At 31.0% G+C, this 19,232-nt stretch overlaps 1 protein-coding gene across 1 annotated transcript; it reads right to left on the reverse strand.

Moving 5' to 3' along the window:
* Positions 1-2,040: 2,040 nt before the first annotated feature.
* On the reverse strand, positions 2,041-19,163 carry LOC139486722 (cytoskeleton-associated protein 2-like). The gene is made up of 9 exons (XM_071271647.1): positions 19,027-19,163; positions 11,922-11,985; positions 10,074-11,081; positions 9,064-9,214; positions 8,642-8,758; positions 8,089-8,259; positions 7,292-7,458; positions 5,067-6,082; positions 2,041-3,133 (listed from the first exon to the last, which is right to left on the reverse strand). The coding sequence occupies exons 1-8, from the start codon at positions 19,049-19,051 to the stop codon at positions 5,872-5,874; spliced, it is 1,914 nt and encodes a 637-aa protein (XP_071127748.1). The 5' UTR covers positions 19,052-19,163; the 3' UTR covers positions 2,041-3,133; positions 5,067-5,871.
* Between the last annotated feature and the right edge of the window lie 69 nt (positions 19,164-19,232).

Below are 19,232 nucleotides of genomic sequence, written 5' to 3' on the forward strand. Positions count from 1 at the left end.
GAGGTTTTTATTAATGTGAATAATGTGTCCAGACGAGTATTGTAGTAATAAAAACTTGCATTCTTATATAATAGGCAGATTTTACTGAAATCACAAAAACTAATCTCACAACATCCATTTTACAAAAATCACAATAATAAATGCATTAAATAATGTCTAATGTCCTCGACTGGTACCCGACCATTATTGACAAGCTTGACAATTTGTATTTTCCAAAGACATATTTTACAGAGGGAACTGACCTATCAATGTCCATGAGATGCCTTATGGTAATCCAATTTTGAATCTGTCCAATGTTTTGTATGCATGGTTTATAAGATAACCATTCAAAAACAGATCATGGAAACCTACAATGGTGAATCCAAACTAGAGGCTCTCAAAAGCCTGTGTCGCTCACCTTGGTCTATGTGCATATTAACAATGGACACTGATAAATTCAAGACAAAATGGCATTTTGGTGATGGTGATGTGTTTGTAGATCTTTCTTTACTGAACATTCTAGTTGCTACAATTATCTCTATCTATAATGAACTTGGCCCAGTGTTTACAGTGGAAAATATTTCCTGAAAATTTACAAAAATTAACAAAAATTTATGAAAATTGTTAACAATTGATTATAAAGGACAATAACTCCTTAAGGGGTCAATTGACCATTTTGGTCATGTTGACTTATTTGTAGATCTTATTTTGCTTAACATTATTGCTCTTTAAAGTTTATCTCTATCTATAATAATATTCAAGATAATAACCAAAATCTGCAAAATTTACTTAAAATTACTAATTCGGGGGCAGCAACCAAACAACAGGTTGTCCGATTTGTCTGATAATTTCAAGGTCACGCCACACATTTTTTAAACGAGATACCCCAAAGATGATTGTGGCCAAGTTTGGATTAATTTGGCCAAGTAGTTTCAGAGGAAAAGATTTTTGTAATAGATTACTAAGATTTACGAAAATGGTTAAAAATTTACTATAAAGGACAATAACTCCTAAAGGGGTCAACTGACCATTTCGGTCATGTTGACTTATTTGAAAATCTTACTTTGCTAAACATTATGCTATTTCCAGTTTATCTCTATCTATAATAATATTCAAGATAATAACCAAAAACAGCAAAATTTCCTTAAAATTACCAATTCAGGGGCAGCAACCCAACAACGGGTTGTCGGATTCATCTAAAAATTTCAGGGCAGATAGATCTTGACCTGATAAACAATTTTACCCCCACGTAAGATTTGATCTAAATGCTTTGGTTTTTGAGTTATAAGCCAAAAACTGCATTTTACCCCTATGTTCTATTGTTAGCCATGGTGGCCATCTTGGTTAGTTGGAGGGGTCACACTACACATTTTTTAAACTAGATACACCAATGATGATTGTGGCCAAGTTTGGTATAATTTGGCCCAATAGTTTCAAAGGAGAAGATTTTTGTAAAAGTTAACAACGACGGACGCCAAGTGATGGGAAAAGCTCACCTGGCCCATAGGGCCAGGTGAGCTAAAAATTAAAATGGGATTTTTGAGAAATATTCATATGAAGTTCATAAAACATCTTAGTTATCAGTGACTTAGATTGCTGGAAAAACAAAGCTGAACAATGTGTTGTTGCACAAGAAGAGTAACATGGTGAATATTTACTTTATTGAAATGCATTCCTTATAACATATGACCATTGATATGTTTTTTGGTAAGTAGACATAATCCTTGATTATCTTTTTTTAACATGACAAATGTTTACATGTTATAGGCGACACCATTATCTCTAACATACTCTCTGTAGCATAAGTTTTCATTGTTTATGTTTTGGTTTGTCTTGTTAAATCATTAAGATTGACGTAAAATGTTGTGCACTATTTATTGTCTGTCATTACTATTTTTTCAATTCATTGTTCTATTTATGATATTTTAAATTGTCTGTTTGTTCTCATTTTCACCTCATTTTCCTTAATAACTTTTCTAAACTCATACAGTGGCCTTCCAAGGAACATTCAATTGTTTCTTATAATAACCTGGGTAAATGAAGTAAAATAATACAATGTAATACTGTAGATATATGATTTGTATTGGTATCCTTTGTTTAAAAGTAGAGGGTATACATAACAATAGTGCAGATAAAATAAAATGAAAATATCACACATATAGATGTTTTTGAAATACATTGAAAAGACAGTTTGGTTTTTTTCCATGTATTATTTTGTTTGTCATTTATATCATAATCTCCTCTGTCTGTAGGCTATTCATAATTAACATTGACATATCTCAATACTTCGTAACAGTTTGACAAACAAAATTGATTCCCACTAACTCTACAATGTTTTTTCTCTATCTATAGCAATAAAATGCTATATTTTTTTTTCTAAAATTTGTCCACCAGTTTGTTGATTACATAAAAATAAAATAAATATCCAGTTTTAATACAATTTATCTTGAGCATTTAGGTATTTAAATTTTTTTTCAAATATAGGATATTTTCAAAAAGAAAATGAATTTATACTTCACATATCATTAAATTGCAAATCTTAAAATTGTTATGAGAAAAAAAACATTATGATCTTTGGAATATATGATGATATAAAAATCAATATATTGTTTGCTGTCAATCAATTTATAAAAAATTTCAATTAAAACATGAGTTACAGCTTTGAGGCATTATTGATTTAATAAAAATTCAAACACATTTTATAAATTATTAAATAAAATATACATATGTATTAAAAACTGAAGCCCACAGGATTAAAAACAAACACTCATTTAACTAAAAACTTGCTTCAAAATTAAACTTCTTTAATAATTAAGTATACAATAAAAACAAAGATCTATTGAATTCATTTTGTATTAATAAGACAATTGCAGTTACATGTACATAAGCATTTATTTATTTTTTCTTTTCTTCAAATTCATTTTTTTTAAGCGAGCAAAGCTAAAGTAGATATAAATATTTTTACAGTAATAATACATGTAATGCCCATATTTAATGTTTTACTAGATATCACACCAATAATATTTATATACTTAAAGAGATTCAGAATGAGGCTTAAAGCTGGAAACCTGCAACTAATGCTGAAAGCCTTTTATCATGTCAAATATTTTTTTTCATATGAAAATGTATATGAAATTGTTCATAAATGTGTTGTCTTAAGGCCTAAATTAAAATATTGTTTGTTTGCCCTTTTCCGACCCTATGTTTTGAAACAGGGTAGGTAGGTAAGTAAAATATTTTATTTTTTTCCCCAAAAAAATAACTTGGCTCGGTATATTTTTTTTTCATGGGTAGGCAGGTAGGTATAATATTTTATTTTATAGATACAAAATCTGCATAATGTCATTTTTGTCTGTTTTGCTTTTGCTAATAGAATGAAATTCAAAACAGTGTGGCTGTGGCCATTGATTGACACATTAAATTCATCCATTGACTGGGACAATTTACGCGAACGTTTGTATGTAACGACCATTGCTCACTGTGTACTTTTTAAAGACACTTAAACTATGGGGTCACTAAAGGTCCACAACACCTTAATAAAGTATTTCGAAAAATTAATCAGGAATAACACTATGTTTTGATGTATATCAGTTGTATAAATCAAAACATAAAGGTTATTCCTGATTAATTTTTCGAACTATTTTATAATTAAAGGCGTTAAGAAACCTTTGGTGACCCCACAGTTTAAATGTCTATCGTAGGTACGTCGTGAACAGTGGTCATTACAGACACACGTTCACCTAAATTGTCCCAGTTAATGGATGAATTTAATGTGTCAATCAATGGCCACAGCCACACTGTTTTGAATTTCATTCTAAGGCAGCAACCATTTGATTTTCTGGGGGGGCTATGGTTTGTTTTGGAAAAAAAAGTTTGTTTCCAGTTTTTGGAGAAACAAACAATTTGTTTTTGATTCTGAGAAAAAAAAATTGTTTGTTTCACCCTCAGCTGCCACTATATGTAATGCTAAAATTGAAAGAAAAAAATTGTTTTCGACTTGTCTCGAAAAAAATTAGATTGTTTTTCGCCGCAGGCGGAAAAAAAAATTTGTCCAGAAAAAAAACCATAGCCCCCCCAGAAAATCAAATGGTTGCTGCCTAAGTTTCTGGGACTAGGCTTCGAAAAAAAGTATCATGTAGAATGTGAAGTTAATTCATATGCACTACTATTTTGTTTTCAAATACCAAAATATAGAGCTGTGCCGCATATTTTCAACGTTTAAATATGCCTGGAACTTTGAAGAGTTTTAGCTTGCACTAATATTCTGTACTACGTACCTTGTACGTTTACCTCTACCTAAAGGTTTTCTGTAAGAGATAACTTTGTCTTGGTAAAATATGTCCGGGCAGACATACATTACTAGTAGAAAAAGTCCCTAGAGTGTTTAAATTTCCGTGTGTGCCTATGTTTCTAATAAAAATGCTACAAGACTTGAACTCAATTGTCACATATTTTACATCGCATTTATAAATGATCTGTATGGAAAACTTGGGCGATTTTACTGCCAAATATTCTCCACTTCACAGGCTTTTGTCACCTTTGTTTCATGTCAGATATAAATAATGTAGCAATGCTGGTCGAAGGCATCGTTAACATAATCTTCCTGATCTACGGATCACAAAAGGCCATCCCTACATAGAATACAACGTCCGTTTACACAAAATACTACGGTTTGTACACACGTTGATAATTTTGTATTAAACGAACTATTTTGTATTAAACGAACTTTTTTGTAAATGAACCCTGCTCTTCAAGTATAAAAATACAGAGTTTACGTTCGTCATATCATGATTTCAAAGCATTCAACATCGATTTCAAACAAATGCTTTGAAACTCTAAATGCAAGTGTTCATGTCAAACGCTCACGTGATACCAAACGGACTAGACCTTTCACGATAAAGATAAACCCCGAGGATTCCGGTAAAAAAAAGTTTTGAGCGGGAAATACAGATAAAAGATTTTTGGTAGGAACGAAAAAATAAAATAAAATAAAATCTTGCTGATAAATACAAATAAAAGATTTTCAGGCGGAACGAATTTAAAGGGTCGGTCGGTAAAGGGCAAACAAACAATATTTTAATTTAAGCCTAATTCATCCCAGTCTATAAAATTTTCCTGAATTGTCAGTTTGATCACATGAGTTTTTTTTGCAATATTTCTACAATTATTTGAGTGGAAGTTAAATAAATTCTGTCTAAGTTGAATGTAATTTTAAAAGAGTGACATCTATTGAATTTACTATATGATATTTAGATTTGAATGTTCATTGATTGTATCATTCAATAATTATCAGGACAAGAACTGTGTAGTGACAGCAGAACCAAGTCATATTGCTTCAGTCCTACATATCATGTTAACATTACTCTTCCTCAAACCATTGTGCATGTAAGAGGGGGATAGGACCTTTATTGACTCCAGGATCAGGTGTTTTTAATCTTGGGATTTCATGATTTACCATTTCGGGATCTGGGAATTTTTTTTTTGAATTTCAGGATGTCAGGATTAAAATTTATTCAAATTCGGGACCTCAGGATTTCATGTTTTTTAGCCCAGGATTTCGGAATCAGCACTTCTCCTATATCCCCCCTTTATGTATATAGTAGATAATATATACTGTAAACTAGATATTAGGAAGATTTTTTCATTATTGCAAAAATTGAAAGTTTTGGTATGAAAAAAAATTGAATTTACAGTAATATATAATGAAACTGCTGTTTAAAAATGTACTGAAATGAAAAAGACATATTTTACATTGTTTAAATTCAAACATGTCAAAAGCATTCAGGCACTTTCACAATGCTATATTAATTTTGTTCTTGACAAGAATGAAAACTTTGGCTTGAATTTTTTTCACACAATTTGATAGTTTACTGGATCAATAACAATGTCTAATCATTCATCCAAATCTTCATAATTTAAAGCCTCATTAGGGAAGAAGAGAGTTTTTTTCTTGTCTGATACATCCTCTAATGACTTGTATGTCTGGTTTTTATCCTGGAGATTACTGGGTAAGCATGAGATACTTCGTCGTGTTGACCGTCTGACAGGGGTAATAACAACGCATGGCGAGTTTCTCTTGACATCACTGGCAGACTTCCTTCTCCTGTAAAGAGTTAATAGCATTATAATCAACTTTAAAGATATTGTTATGGGTGACCATGAAATTTAATTAAATAGTGCAATGAAATTATATTGAAATATGTGTAAAGAAGTGTCTAAAATCTAAACAGCGGTTTATTTCAGTAATAAATATATACAAACTACCTAATAACTTTAAAAGAAATTATCGTATTGCTAGTAAAAACACAAAAACAATGATTTGAATCAAAAACAAAGTAAGTGGTAAGCAAATAATAAAGCCAAAGACGATAAAAGAACAACCTTTACACACTAAATTGCAAACAATGATAAAGGCAGCATTATAAGAATTTGAACAAATTAAGAGGATATAAACCTCTACCTTCTTAATTGTATATGGGTAAATTAACATTGAATTCAAAGGAGAAGGGGCATTAAGGCCTGGTTTTGGCCCAAGAAAATACAATGATTGATAACTTTTTCAAATTGGCACATAATGTTTAGAAATGCATAGGGTCAAGAAATATCAATGAAAATTTGTAGATTTTTAAGTGATGACGTAATAATAACGTCATAATATGTACTATTTAAAAAAAAAACAATGAAAAATACAGAATTTCTGCAGTTTTCTATCTTTATTTCTGTTGTGGAAACATTTGTGCGCAGCCAAGAAATAATGAAATAATTTAACAGAAGCTTTTTTATAATTATTGACATAATCTCGTCGAATATAAAGTTGTTTCTTGGGTGCACACATACTTTTTCAATCTAAAATATACTTAAAATGTGATGAAAAACAAAGAAAGTCACAAAATTTTACAAAATATGCAAATTAAGTCATGATTTGTTGCCATGGTAACTTGTTCAATGTCCAAAATTGTTTTGTTTTTCTGGATACTTTGTACCTTAGATACTTACAGTAATTTAAAAATATGTGTAATTACATTTAAATTTGCAGTAATTTTTGGGCCAAATAAGGGCCTTACAGCAAAGTATCTTTGTTTATTGTATATCATTATTCACAACTCATTGAACAATTTTACATTCAATCATTGTGTGTGGTTTTTTTTCTGATGATTATTATTTGTATGCTATCATCTTATCTCTCAAACTTTCAATCCCTTAAATAAAAACTTAAAGATTCATTATGTAAAATTAATAAGGTAGGTTTTTCAATAACATGATGCTCATAAAACATCAAAATTGTTGTCTGATGGTAAAACTGTATTCTTACTTTTTAGACAGAGGAGTCATTTGTCTGACAGTATATTTGATAGCACTGGATTCAAAGATATTCTCTTCCTGAACGTCTGCTGCACTTCTTCGTCTTGCTTTCTTCTCTCTCTTCTGACAAATGTCTTTTACTATGCTGGTCAGAGCTGTGGCTAATTCATGTGCTGGCTGAAAAAAACAACTAATTTAATGACTACATGACTATGATGTGAAAGTTTACTGAATTTTTAAAATGTTCTGATGATTAAAAGTTCTCATACTATAACTTCTTCATAACAAAATAAGAGAAATTCTGATTTTCACCTATATTTTACACTTTTAATTTTTGATGCAGTAATGATCAATCAATCATGTACCTTTGCAAATGTTTCATATAACTAACATTCAATCTTATGGTCTTATTTTGAACATGTACTTCCTCATACTATAACCTACAAAATTGTGTTTCCATAATGAGCAGATTAAATAATCATGCCAGGATTCACCTATATGCTGTGTCCTCCATTTATAAATTACATTTCATACTGTGGAATCATTATTCTTTGTTGGATACAAATGTTCACAGGTTTAGTGGATACAGGTGAACAACGAATTTAAAGTTCAACAAATGATTTTTTTTATATAGGTTTGTATGCAGACTTTGTCAAAACAGCAAAATCAAATATCCACGAAAATTGGAATCCACGAAAATAAATGAATCTACAGTAGATAATTAAACGTTCAATTTCATGGGATCAACATTACATGTCTACCATTGTACAGTGAAAGTCAATAAAATAAGACAAAGTTTGTACTCACCTGAGCTGAATTGATCACAGCTTCTTCATACACTTTCAGTACTTCCTCCAAGTTCTCTCTTCCTTTCAAGACATTGGCTTTACAGATATAAAACTTAGCATACGTCTTTGATAACTGTATGTTCTGTTTTATAGAGTCTAGCCAACTTAGGATGTCTTCTCTTGGACAACCCTATAATAAATACATATAGTTAAAATTTAGTTTTTACATTACTATTTTCAAACTTATAATAATAAAAAAAAGAATTTGTTTTACAAGGTGTGTAAAATTCTTTTATCTTGTATAAAGGATAATTTAGATTTTAAACATTAATTATTATGTTATGTTGTATTTATAGAAAGAGAAAACTACTGGTAAACAAAAATGTTCTTTGAAATTTTGAAATAAATGAAGGAACTTTCAAAAAAAAAAATTATAGAAAATTAACCCATCTACTGAGACAAGCATAGAGCCTCCAAAATAAACATATGGAATATACAACCTCCATACAACCTAAATCCTCAAAACAATATTACCATGAACACATGAGAAATATACCCTCTATCAAACTTACAGCCTCAAACAATGTGGTACATTCCTCTAACATGGAATCTAATTCTTCTAATGCAGCATCCCTAAACTGGTCTGCTAAGTTTACTGCTATATTATCTTCTCGATCTATTGTGGCTTTCTAAAACAAAATTGTTTGATATTAAAATATCATACATTTAATAATTTTGTGATTTACTAATTAAATAAGTTGATGGATTAAAACTTGTGCAGAGATGGAGAATTATTTAACTTTTTCAAAGATATTCATTCTTAGATTTGTTTGTTTTGAATAAACCTGAATATGATTTGATTTGGATTTTTCCTGATACATGTAGTTAAAGTGTTTCATATATGTTTATAAAATTCATGTATTATATATATAATAAAATTTCAAATTGTTTGTACATAATGGATGGAAATGAATCTTGGAATGAGTCTGTATACCTGTTCTGTGAGTTCCTCAACAGTCAAACTCCTTTTTATACAAGAATCAGTAACAGAGTCGGTCTTATTGTTGTCATCATGGAAACACATCAGGTGTCGGAACTTAGATGGTGTCTTTCCTTTAGACTTCAACCATTCATCAAGTTTGTTTCTGAAAAACAGAAATTCAGAATTGCAATTTTTAAAAAAAGGTTAAAAAAAATTTAAACTGAGCATCAATTAAAATGTATAAAGACAATCAAATCTGTTAACCCTTTGAACACAGCAGATATAAAATATGTTATTTAAAAAATCCAAGATTTTGACACATTAAAATACATGTTGCATTTATAACCGATTCTGCTAAGCTTGTACATGTTGCATTTATAAACGATTCTGCCAAGCTTCATTCCAATCCAAGAAGTAGGGAACTGAAATTTTCAATCCCTTTTTTCTAAACTTTTAGGCAGATCCTGGGGTTACATGAAAGACATGGCCAGATACATGTACATTTTGTACCTCAAACCTCAAGGACATGTTTGACAGGCTCACACATTATACGATTTTAAAAGTAGTATAGAATTTTGAAATATACTGATCTGCAAAAAGATGAAAAACAACACAAACAATTTCTTTTAAAATGATAATATTAAATAATGGTACATGTATAAATCTTTAGAATTATATTAGTTTAAGGTAACATGTTATCATGATAATATCGCTAATAATTGCTTACATGAACTTTAATTTTGAAAGAAAATATATAAGCATTGGGTTAACATCAGTTTCTGCATTAAAAGACTGGTTTAAACTATATTTATATTACAATACACTTCATTATAACATTGCATGCTATATTTATGTAATCCTTAATTTGAGTTAGTTGGTATTTTTTTTAAAATAAACAGATTTATAAGCTATGACCAGCTTGTTTCCGAATCTTATTATTATTGTATATTTTTGTATGCTCACTATGCTGATTTATTTGAAATGATGCAAATAAATATGATAAACTATAACAATATATATACCTCATGACAACTTGTTCTTCATTATGGCGAGGTTTCTTGGCGGAGTATTTAGGTGTTGGCTGTCTGTCACTTATTACATTATCTACCGATCTCTTTGGTGTCTTCCTAAAAGTACTTGTATTGTGGTCCTCCCGTGTATCATCAGGACTAATAAATCTGACACTTCTACCATGATCGGGAGTTTTACTGTAGGCTCCTTCTATATCTATACTAGCAAAACATGACTTTCTCTTCAGAATACTTGCTGGTTTGCTTTTTCTCTGTTCTTTATGTATATCTGAATGTCTCCTTGACCTCTGACCCATAACCAATTTACTTTTAGGAACATCTGATTTCACATTTTTGTTATTTACACCAGAAGTTTGACGATGTGAATACACATTTACTGAAAAAATGCTACGTCTTGATTTGACAGAGAAACTTTGTCGTGAATTCACATCTTTATTTGATACACTTTTTCGTGAGTTTTCATTATTAGATACACTTCTTCGAACATTGCCATTACTTGATAAACTTTTTCGAGAGTTTCCATTTTGATTTAGTTTTGAATGATCTACTTCTATTGATTTGGTAAGAGTAATATGAAATTTTTTATTTGATGTGCCAGGGAGAGATTTCCTGGGGTTTCCTGCACATGTGTCTGGAAGGGATTTCCTGGGTTTTCCAGCAAGATTTGGTACTTTATTAACATGTCCAAATGACTTCCTTACATTAGATGTTGAGGTCTGTACCTTTTTAGCTTCTGTCACTGAGCCTGTTGTCTTTCTATTTACTGGAGCAGACTTAGAAATCTGTTTTTCTGGAAGAGGCTTCGATCCCCTTGGTTTGTCTGTCAGTGTGTTGGTCACTAATTCTATAAAAGGTTTTTTATTTTCTTTACAATGTTGACTGACTGTAGATTGATGCGCTGTTGGTTTTACTCCTGTGAAACTTTTTTTCTTTGTACTCCATGACTTTGGACTAGGGTTTTGTGGTTTTAAAGTATCTATTTTACTTGAAATTTGCAATCTAAAAAATAAAATATTCATAGAACTGTATAACATACAATTAAAATTTGTAATCCTCGGATTTAAAAGGGCATTTTTAAATATGTATGTCACATATTTTATATGTACACACAAATGTACATTGTACATATACATGACCATGATGACTGTATCAATGTATTAAATTCCTCATTATAATATCTACAAATAAAGTGCAAAAGAAAGACGTATGTTCATGTTTGTACATATTCATGAAAGAAAAATGCATTAAAAAACAAAAACAAAAAAACTAAATATCAGCTGAGACACTGGCATGAATTTATCCAACTACATGTAATGACATTTTATTGTTTAGTTTGATTTTAAGGGTAGTAATAACAACCGATATGTGGAAAAAATACATTTGAAGAAATTCAATCTCAAAACGGAAACTTGTTTAAATGGAAGGGAGTTTTTTTTAAAACTTTGAACCTTCTCCAAATATATAGGACAAGGTCATCAAAGTAACAAAAACAACAATTTCTATGTATGTATACAGAATACATAAAATAAAAGCATGCTATAAGCATGATTTAGTCTTCAAAACTTATTAAAATACTGGTTATATTTGTATTTAAAAAACATTCCCTTTATGGTCCCTGTACTTGTATGTCACAAGTATGATTCATTAAAAGTCTTGGCCCTTTTTTTTTTTTTTTTACATCACACATGTTACATGTATCAGTTACAGTAAAAGTCCTCTTCTAAGTTCATTTTGGTCTCTTGTGGTGAGTTGTCTCAATGGTAATCATACCACATCTTCTTTTTTTATATTAAAATAAAAAATGTGTACAAAATGATTGGAGAGGATATGTGATAATACCTTTGATCTTTCTTATGTTTTTCTTTTTCATCTTTATACTTTTGAAACTTCTGTAAATATTCATCTGCAAGCAGTAAAAGAAAAAGTTTATGATTAAATGAATAAACATTTATGCTAGTCAAATACACGTTCATGTTGGACTGTTGAAATTAATTTTGACCAATTGAAAATGAAATATCTTTTATTTTCTCAGCAGACAAAGCAAACATGTTGACAGTAAAGACTAGATTTGTTTTATAAAAAACATATTGTATTGTGCTTTTATTTTCATTCTCAATCCATGCATGTCAAGATTGGGTGGTTTACTATTTACCAGTATTCACCGCCCTGGACAATACTCCATATTTTTATGGTGTTTTTTACTTTTTATTGAAGTAAAACCTTGATAAAAAGCAAAATATATTTGATATTTCATCTTTTAGGCCACAATTAAAAGAGGGGCGTAAAGGAGGGGGTATCTGCACGGAAGAACACGAAATAAAATTCTCATTTAACGATGAACGAACAATTAAAAATTTCTTGCACGTAGATCTTTTTACCTTTTTCATAAAACACAATGAATAACGTACCGGTACCTTTTTCACGGCTGCACATGAAATAATAAACAGCTGCGCCATGAGCGCATGATACGCCCGACGTCTTGTGTGGAAGTTTTATGCAATAATCATAAATAGTTTCGGAGAAAGTTTTAAGCAATAATCATTTATTGTTTTTGAGACATGGCGGGACATGTGAAACCCCCCACCCTGGTTTTTTTTTAACAAATATCACTAAAATAAAATTTTGATTCAAACCAAAAAGTATACAGATCTTTCGATTAATATAACAAAGAAGTGTGTACAGTTTCAAGCAATAATCATAAATTGTTTTTGAGATACGGCGCGACATGTAAAAAAAAAATCCCCTTTTTTACAAAATACTCAATAACTCAAAAATAAAATTTTGAGTCGTCACCAAAAAGTATACAGATCTTAAGATTAATATAACAAAGAAGTGTGTAAAGTTTTAAGCAATAATCATAAATCGTTTTTGAGATACGGCACGACATGTAAAACCCCCTCCCCCTTTTTTACAAAATACTCAATAACTCAAAAATAAAATTTTGAATCATCACCAAAAAGTATACAGATATTAAGATTAATATAACTAAGAAGTGTGTAAAGTTTTAAGCAATAATCAAGAATCGTTTTTGAGATACAGGACGACATGTGAAAAAAAACACCCCCCTGTTTTAGTTACAAAGTGCCGTAACTCAAAAAGTTTAAATCTTATTTTCACCAAAAAGTATACAGATCATTTGACTATCACAAAAAACAACTATATTAAGTTTCATGAAATTTAGATAAGTCGTTCTCAAGTTACGGTGCGACATGTTTACGCCGGAAAGACAGACAGATGGACGGACACCGGACATTTGTATACCATAATACGTTCCGTCAAAATTTTGACAGGCGTATAAAAATGGCAAAACAAGTTGCACAAAATAACTGTTTACAACATTCTTAAAACCAAGGAGCATGATTGTTCTGAGGGATACAATTGCCGTTGTTTTCATTGATATTAGTATTATTTTCAAAAATCATTCAACTGAACGTGTAATATGATCGGTAAAATGTTAATTACGTAATCTGAATAGTTATTCCAAAACTCGATACAAGTGCATGAATGTACTTATTATTCTATATAATACTAATTCAATACTACTAAAAATATTTTATTTCCCCCATTTTTTCGCTATAACTATGAAATCTTCAGGCGACTGTGGATAGAAACAAGTGCATGTGATGCATTAGGATGCCCATAGTTATAGTCCAAATAATTATGACGTCTGGCAAGGCTATTCATACATGTGAACCTCCCAACGGGAGTACAATAATCCTGTTTTCAGGGGTCTCCTCCTGTCCTCCCATTTAGCAGAAAATATCCAGTGTATGAAATATTTTATGAATGAAAATTTTCAACCTCCATATTTGATAATTTCTTACTACTGTAGGGTTGTAATTGACACCTGTGTTAAATTTCACCTGTAAATCAAAGAAGATGTATAATTATATGGCTTCACTTAACTGTTAACAGCTTGGGTGTCAAACATACTGGTAATCAACGATGTTTACCTCTGGCTAACTGCCGTTGTGTGATAATCAAAGTGATGGAAATCACTCATGGAAAGATTAGAAGAGAAGTTTGAATTATTTCATATTAAGGTATGGTGGGGAAAAATGAACATTTATAAAGCACTATTGCTGAAAATTGCTTTTACAGCAGGTCTTTAGAAGGAAACTTGCTTTTCCAGTATGAGGATAAAATGAGCTCAAATTAAATAATATGGGTCTCTTAATTTGCACAATTTTATTTAAACTGCAGTTTATATCTTATCGAAATTATGTTGCCGGTTCTGAACATGTTTCAAAAAAACAAAAAATGCAAAAATTCTTCTAGTAAATGTTACCAACTATCCTTGCAAGACATAAATCTGGACCAAAAGCTTAAAACTTTAAAGTGTCAACAACAAAAAATGAAAACTGTTGTTTTGGGGAATTTTGTAAGTTGAAACAGAGGTTATATGGCATTGAAGATTAAAAGTTTTAGAGTGCCTTTTGATAAATTTTTAAAGTATTTTTCAACACAGGGCATTGAAAATGTACTTTTTCAACGTAAACAAATTTAAAAACTAATCTTATTGAAATGTGGATTCTTTCTTGATTGCAAAAATATATATTAACTTCTAATAAAAATTCAAATGACTAAAATAGACATAATGATTGATGGGAAATAAACTAATAAACAATGGTTTGTTATAATTAAAAGTTTTAAAATTTTTAAACTGTTTCAAGCCAATTCCTGATAAAAAAAAAAGTGTACTAATTTAATTGTTGATTAATTACAATGATTATTGGAAATTTATCAAGTAAATTATAGGCCTTACTTGAATACCTTTTATTTATTCATATTTATATTCATATTTCATTTTTTAAAGATCTTGTTAATCCATTAATCATTTATCTTTCAGATATAATTTACAGAATCACTTTATGTAATGTAGATCAAAAGTAATTGGCAATAAATAAATCTATCATCCTTATAAATATCAAACATCTAATATACACATTTATGTATTCAATTATGAGGTCAAATACTTGTGTATTAAGAATTAAATTGAGTGGTCTGTATAATTATGTAAGACTGAGGTTGATAGGTAATGTGGTCAATTAGGAGGTGGGGCATTGTAATTAAAGGTCCACCTTGTCTCTGATTGTTTAGTGATAATGACAGTTGTCAATCATACTAGTTGAATCAATACCCAGTTACCTAATCAAAATGTTTTTTACAAAGCCTGCACATCAACACACCTTAATGACACACATTCTTGAATGAACTGCTCCAATAATATACCCAGTTTTTTTCAGTTTATATGTGTATTATGTGCACATACATCAGAACCATAGGGAACTATATTTCAGTGTGAATACATTTAGTAACAGTAGCTAACCTGTCCTGTTGTTAGGGAGGCCGGTGCCTTAGTAAAGATTTAGAACAAGTTCTAATCTTTCCAAAAACTTTGTGTATTAAAATATTTTTTTGTTACTTCTCTTTGATTTATCCTGTTTTAAGTTATTTTGCTCTTAAAAATGTAAATTGTAAAAAGAATATAATATTAAATGAATAATATTTTAATTAAATTATCATAAAAGGATGGTAACTAAATGAATTTAAATATTTTGGGACAAATAAAACAAAAGGCTGTCACAACGACAGCAAACCGCATTTATTAACATTTATTTGTGTCCTGGCAATATCACAAGAACCATTACTGATGAATGATGAAAGTGAAAATCGTCAATTTCAAATTTGACCTCCATTTTGTCATCAGTATCAACATATTAAAATTTGAAAAGCTTAGATTGAATGGTTTATGAGTACATGTAACAACGTGAATGGAAACGCCATTTTACGATCTTTCAAGAACCATAATTCCTGAACGGTAAAAGTCAAAATCGTCATTATTGAAAAATTTCAAAAGCTTTGGTTGAATGGTTCATGAGAAAATGCACGGACACGACTGGAAACACCATTTTTCAATCTTTCAAGAACCATAACTCCTGAACGGTAAAAGTCAAAATCTTCATAATTGAACTTGACCTCCATTTTGTCATCAGTAACAACATATTAAAATTTGGGAAGCTTTGGAAGAACAGTTCATGCGTAAATGCACACAGACATGACTGGAAACTCCATTTAGTTGTCAGTAACAACATATTAAAATTTTAAAAGCTTTGGTTGAATGGTTCATGAGTTAATGCACGGACAACATTTGATTGCCACCTGCCCGCCCGGCCGCCCACCGTACATCCCCAAATCAATAACCGACATTTTTGTCACAAAAATCCGGTTAAAAATTTAAATTTATAAATTATTTTAGGAATCTAGACTTCTTTTCAAGGATTAAATTAAAATTTATATATTAAATCTGACCAACAAATTTAGAATAGAATATTTTAATTTTACAAGTTAGACTGAATGAAAATTCTTGTCAGTTTTACTTCTAACGTGTCCTTTAAGCACTGGTTACAACGAACCCAAGACACATCTATGCAGCTCCACAACATGAAATTTGGTCAAATCGAGGGTCATCTGTGATCGTCATACAATCGAGTGGCTCTACGATTTTTTGTCGTATCACTGTCTTGTGGCTGTCGTGAGAGTGTCTTACCACAATCGTGTGACTGTTGTGCGATAAACTCATTGTCGTGGGTACCAACATAAACCATTTAAATAAAACAATCGTTGCAGGACTGTCCTACGACAACCTCACAACTGTCGCAAGACACTTGTGATACAGTTGCATGAATGTCTCAAGAATACCAAATTTCGTACGATGCTCGCACAGCATTGTCTGTTGTACAACAGTGGTACATTCATCGTGAAGCATATTTAAGTTTTATTTAGAAGAATACAATTGGGCGGAAATGAATGTTTTGAAAAACATATCGTCTATCGTTTAAAGAGGATGTTTTTCAACCAGAACAATTATGTTCGGCACTGTTAAATAGGTGCCTTGCCGGACTCCAACAAGAGCAAAATATAGTCATGTTAGAGTTGATTCGAGCCAGTGGCTAGTATAGGAACGCCCGACATTGGTGGGTTAAGCCATATATCAAATGGTGTTTGGGCAGTATTGTACACTGATGCAATAGTAAGAACGGGTATCTGCCGGTGATTTCGTTGCGGATGGAGACTTGCATGTTTCAAAAACTTTTGTTGAGAGTCGCCACTCACATCACAGTTGCACAAGTCGTATGACAGTGGCACGACAGTAACACGACAGTCACACACGCATCCATATACATGAAGACCACTCACGATTGTTGTATGATTGTCGCACGACAAACACACGACAGTACAATTAGATATTTTTTTTCTGTCTTGTACCCATCGTGGAATCATTGTCATGATCGTGTGCATGTCGTCGCTGATGTGCCACTCGAAATATTATTTTGACATTTTGCACAACAATTATTTTATAGATCTTCTACGACAAAAAATCGTGCAATCTGTTGTGACCAGGGCTTTAGAATAAAACAGTACAATAGGTATTCAGTCATTCAGCTAAAAATAGCCAAACATTTTACACTGTTCAAGTCTTTAAGTTTTCTAGAAATATGACTTTCATAATGCTTAAAGACTGTTATTGTTTGTTATATTTTTAATTAATTTATCATGTTATAAACATACATGTATAGCATATTTCTTTCTTATTTGTCTATACAGTTACCAATGATAAGGAGATGGAGACATGAATACAAATCTATACCCAAAGAAAAGGTCATAATCATTTATTTGCAAGCAGTTAAAGCCCCCCTCAGTTAACAATCAATTATCAAAAACAAAACAAGAAACAGATTCTTCTCAATATATATATTTTTTTAATAATGTGATATCATTCAAATAGAAAGGCAACAAGGGTACTATAAACATATTACATTTTGATGGAAATTTGAAGAAGAAAAAACACATGAAAAGGCAATTTCTACATCATACGGTCAAATTTACCAAAAAATTTATGTCGATAAAAAAACATCTCCTGATCTGAGTTTCACAGTCCATCACATGTATGGCTATTTTCATTTTTTTTTCTGGGACATATGCGTCCAAAACAAGGCTATTTTTTTCTTGGATGCCTTAATCCCAGAAAAAAATAGCCTTGCCAGACGTATGCATAATTATTTGGCCAAACACAGCTATTGTCTGCATTGTAACGTTTTTCGTTTATTACATGCATCATTGGGTTTTATTATCATGGTATAATTAGATTACTTATTCTCATTAACCGTTATAAAGTAATTCCTTACAATCTATTTTTTATCGCCTTCGATCAGATTGCACTTGTTACATTGTTAAATGTCAAATCAATCATGTTAATCAGCTGGTGCCCTGTTGCTTTGTTTATACAGGTGCCTCGGTTGACCTTAGCTCCGGGCTCCTGTAATATAGCTCCTGTAGAATATTTCTTTGTTCATAGTCATTTCACCATATTGTAATCAGGTTACTAGAGTAGTATAAAAGAGAGAAATAGATAGTGAGAAGGTGAGGAGATACGATATACGAGGAGGGGAGACGATTTTGTGTACGAGAGGAGTGTACGTAGGAGATTTAGGATTATGTCACCGTATTTTTGAGCCTGCAGTTAAGATGTTGTAAACTTGTATTACTGTTACATGTAGTTTGGATTTTTGAATAATACAGTATTGAACTTTTAATCAACTTTGTGTTTATGTTAACTTGCAAGACTTCGTTCAGACTACACCAGGATCCATTTATTTATTAATGTGACCAGCCTAGGATTCCCTTAATCACGCTAACAGAGATTTTTAGGGTTACCCTGTTAAAGAGTATACTTGGCATTTGTCGTCCGTGGACGTGTGAAACGTAGACACCAAACAACAAAGCACAAACACAATAATACACACTTGAGTTCAAGTTGCATCACGGCAAACTAACCAACCAAACACTTTTTCGTCACAGCATATTCATTTTGGAAACATCAATAAGGAACTGAACTAAAGGAAGTGCAAACAGTAATTTGTCATGTAATACTCTATTATACCTTTTTTACTCGATACTGCAGACATGATTCTTCAGTTTTCAACAAGGCAACATTGTTTTTGTTTTCTTGTTTTGAGTGATTTGAGAGATGGCGCACTAGCTCTGATTGGTCAATGAATTTGTAATACTAAGAATAGAGACGGACTAGATATGAGTTTCCGTTATTTTTCTTTTTCCGAATCTTCACATATATGATCATATATATCA

The sequence above is a fragment of the Mytilus edulis genome, chromosome 8 (genome assembly GCF_963676685.1).
Source record: "Mytilus edulis chromosome 8, xbMytEdul2.2, whole genome shotgun sequence".
In the NCBI taxonomy this organism is placed as follows: Eukaryota; Metazoa; Mollusca; class Bivalvia; order Mytilida; family Mytilidae; genus Mytilus; species Mytilus edulis.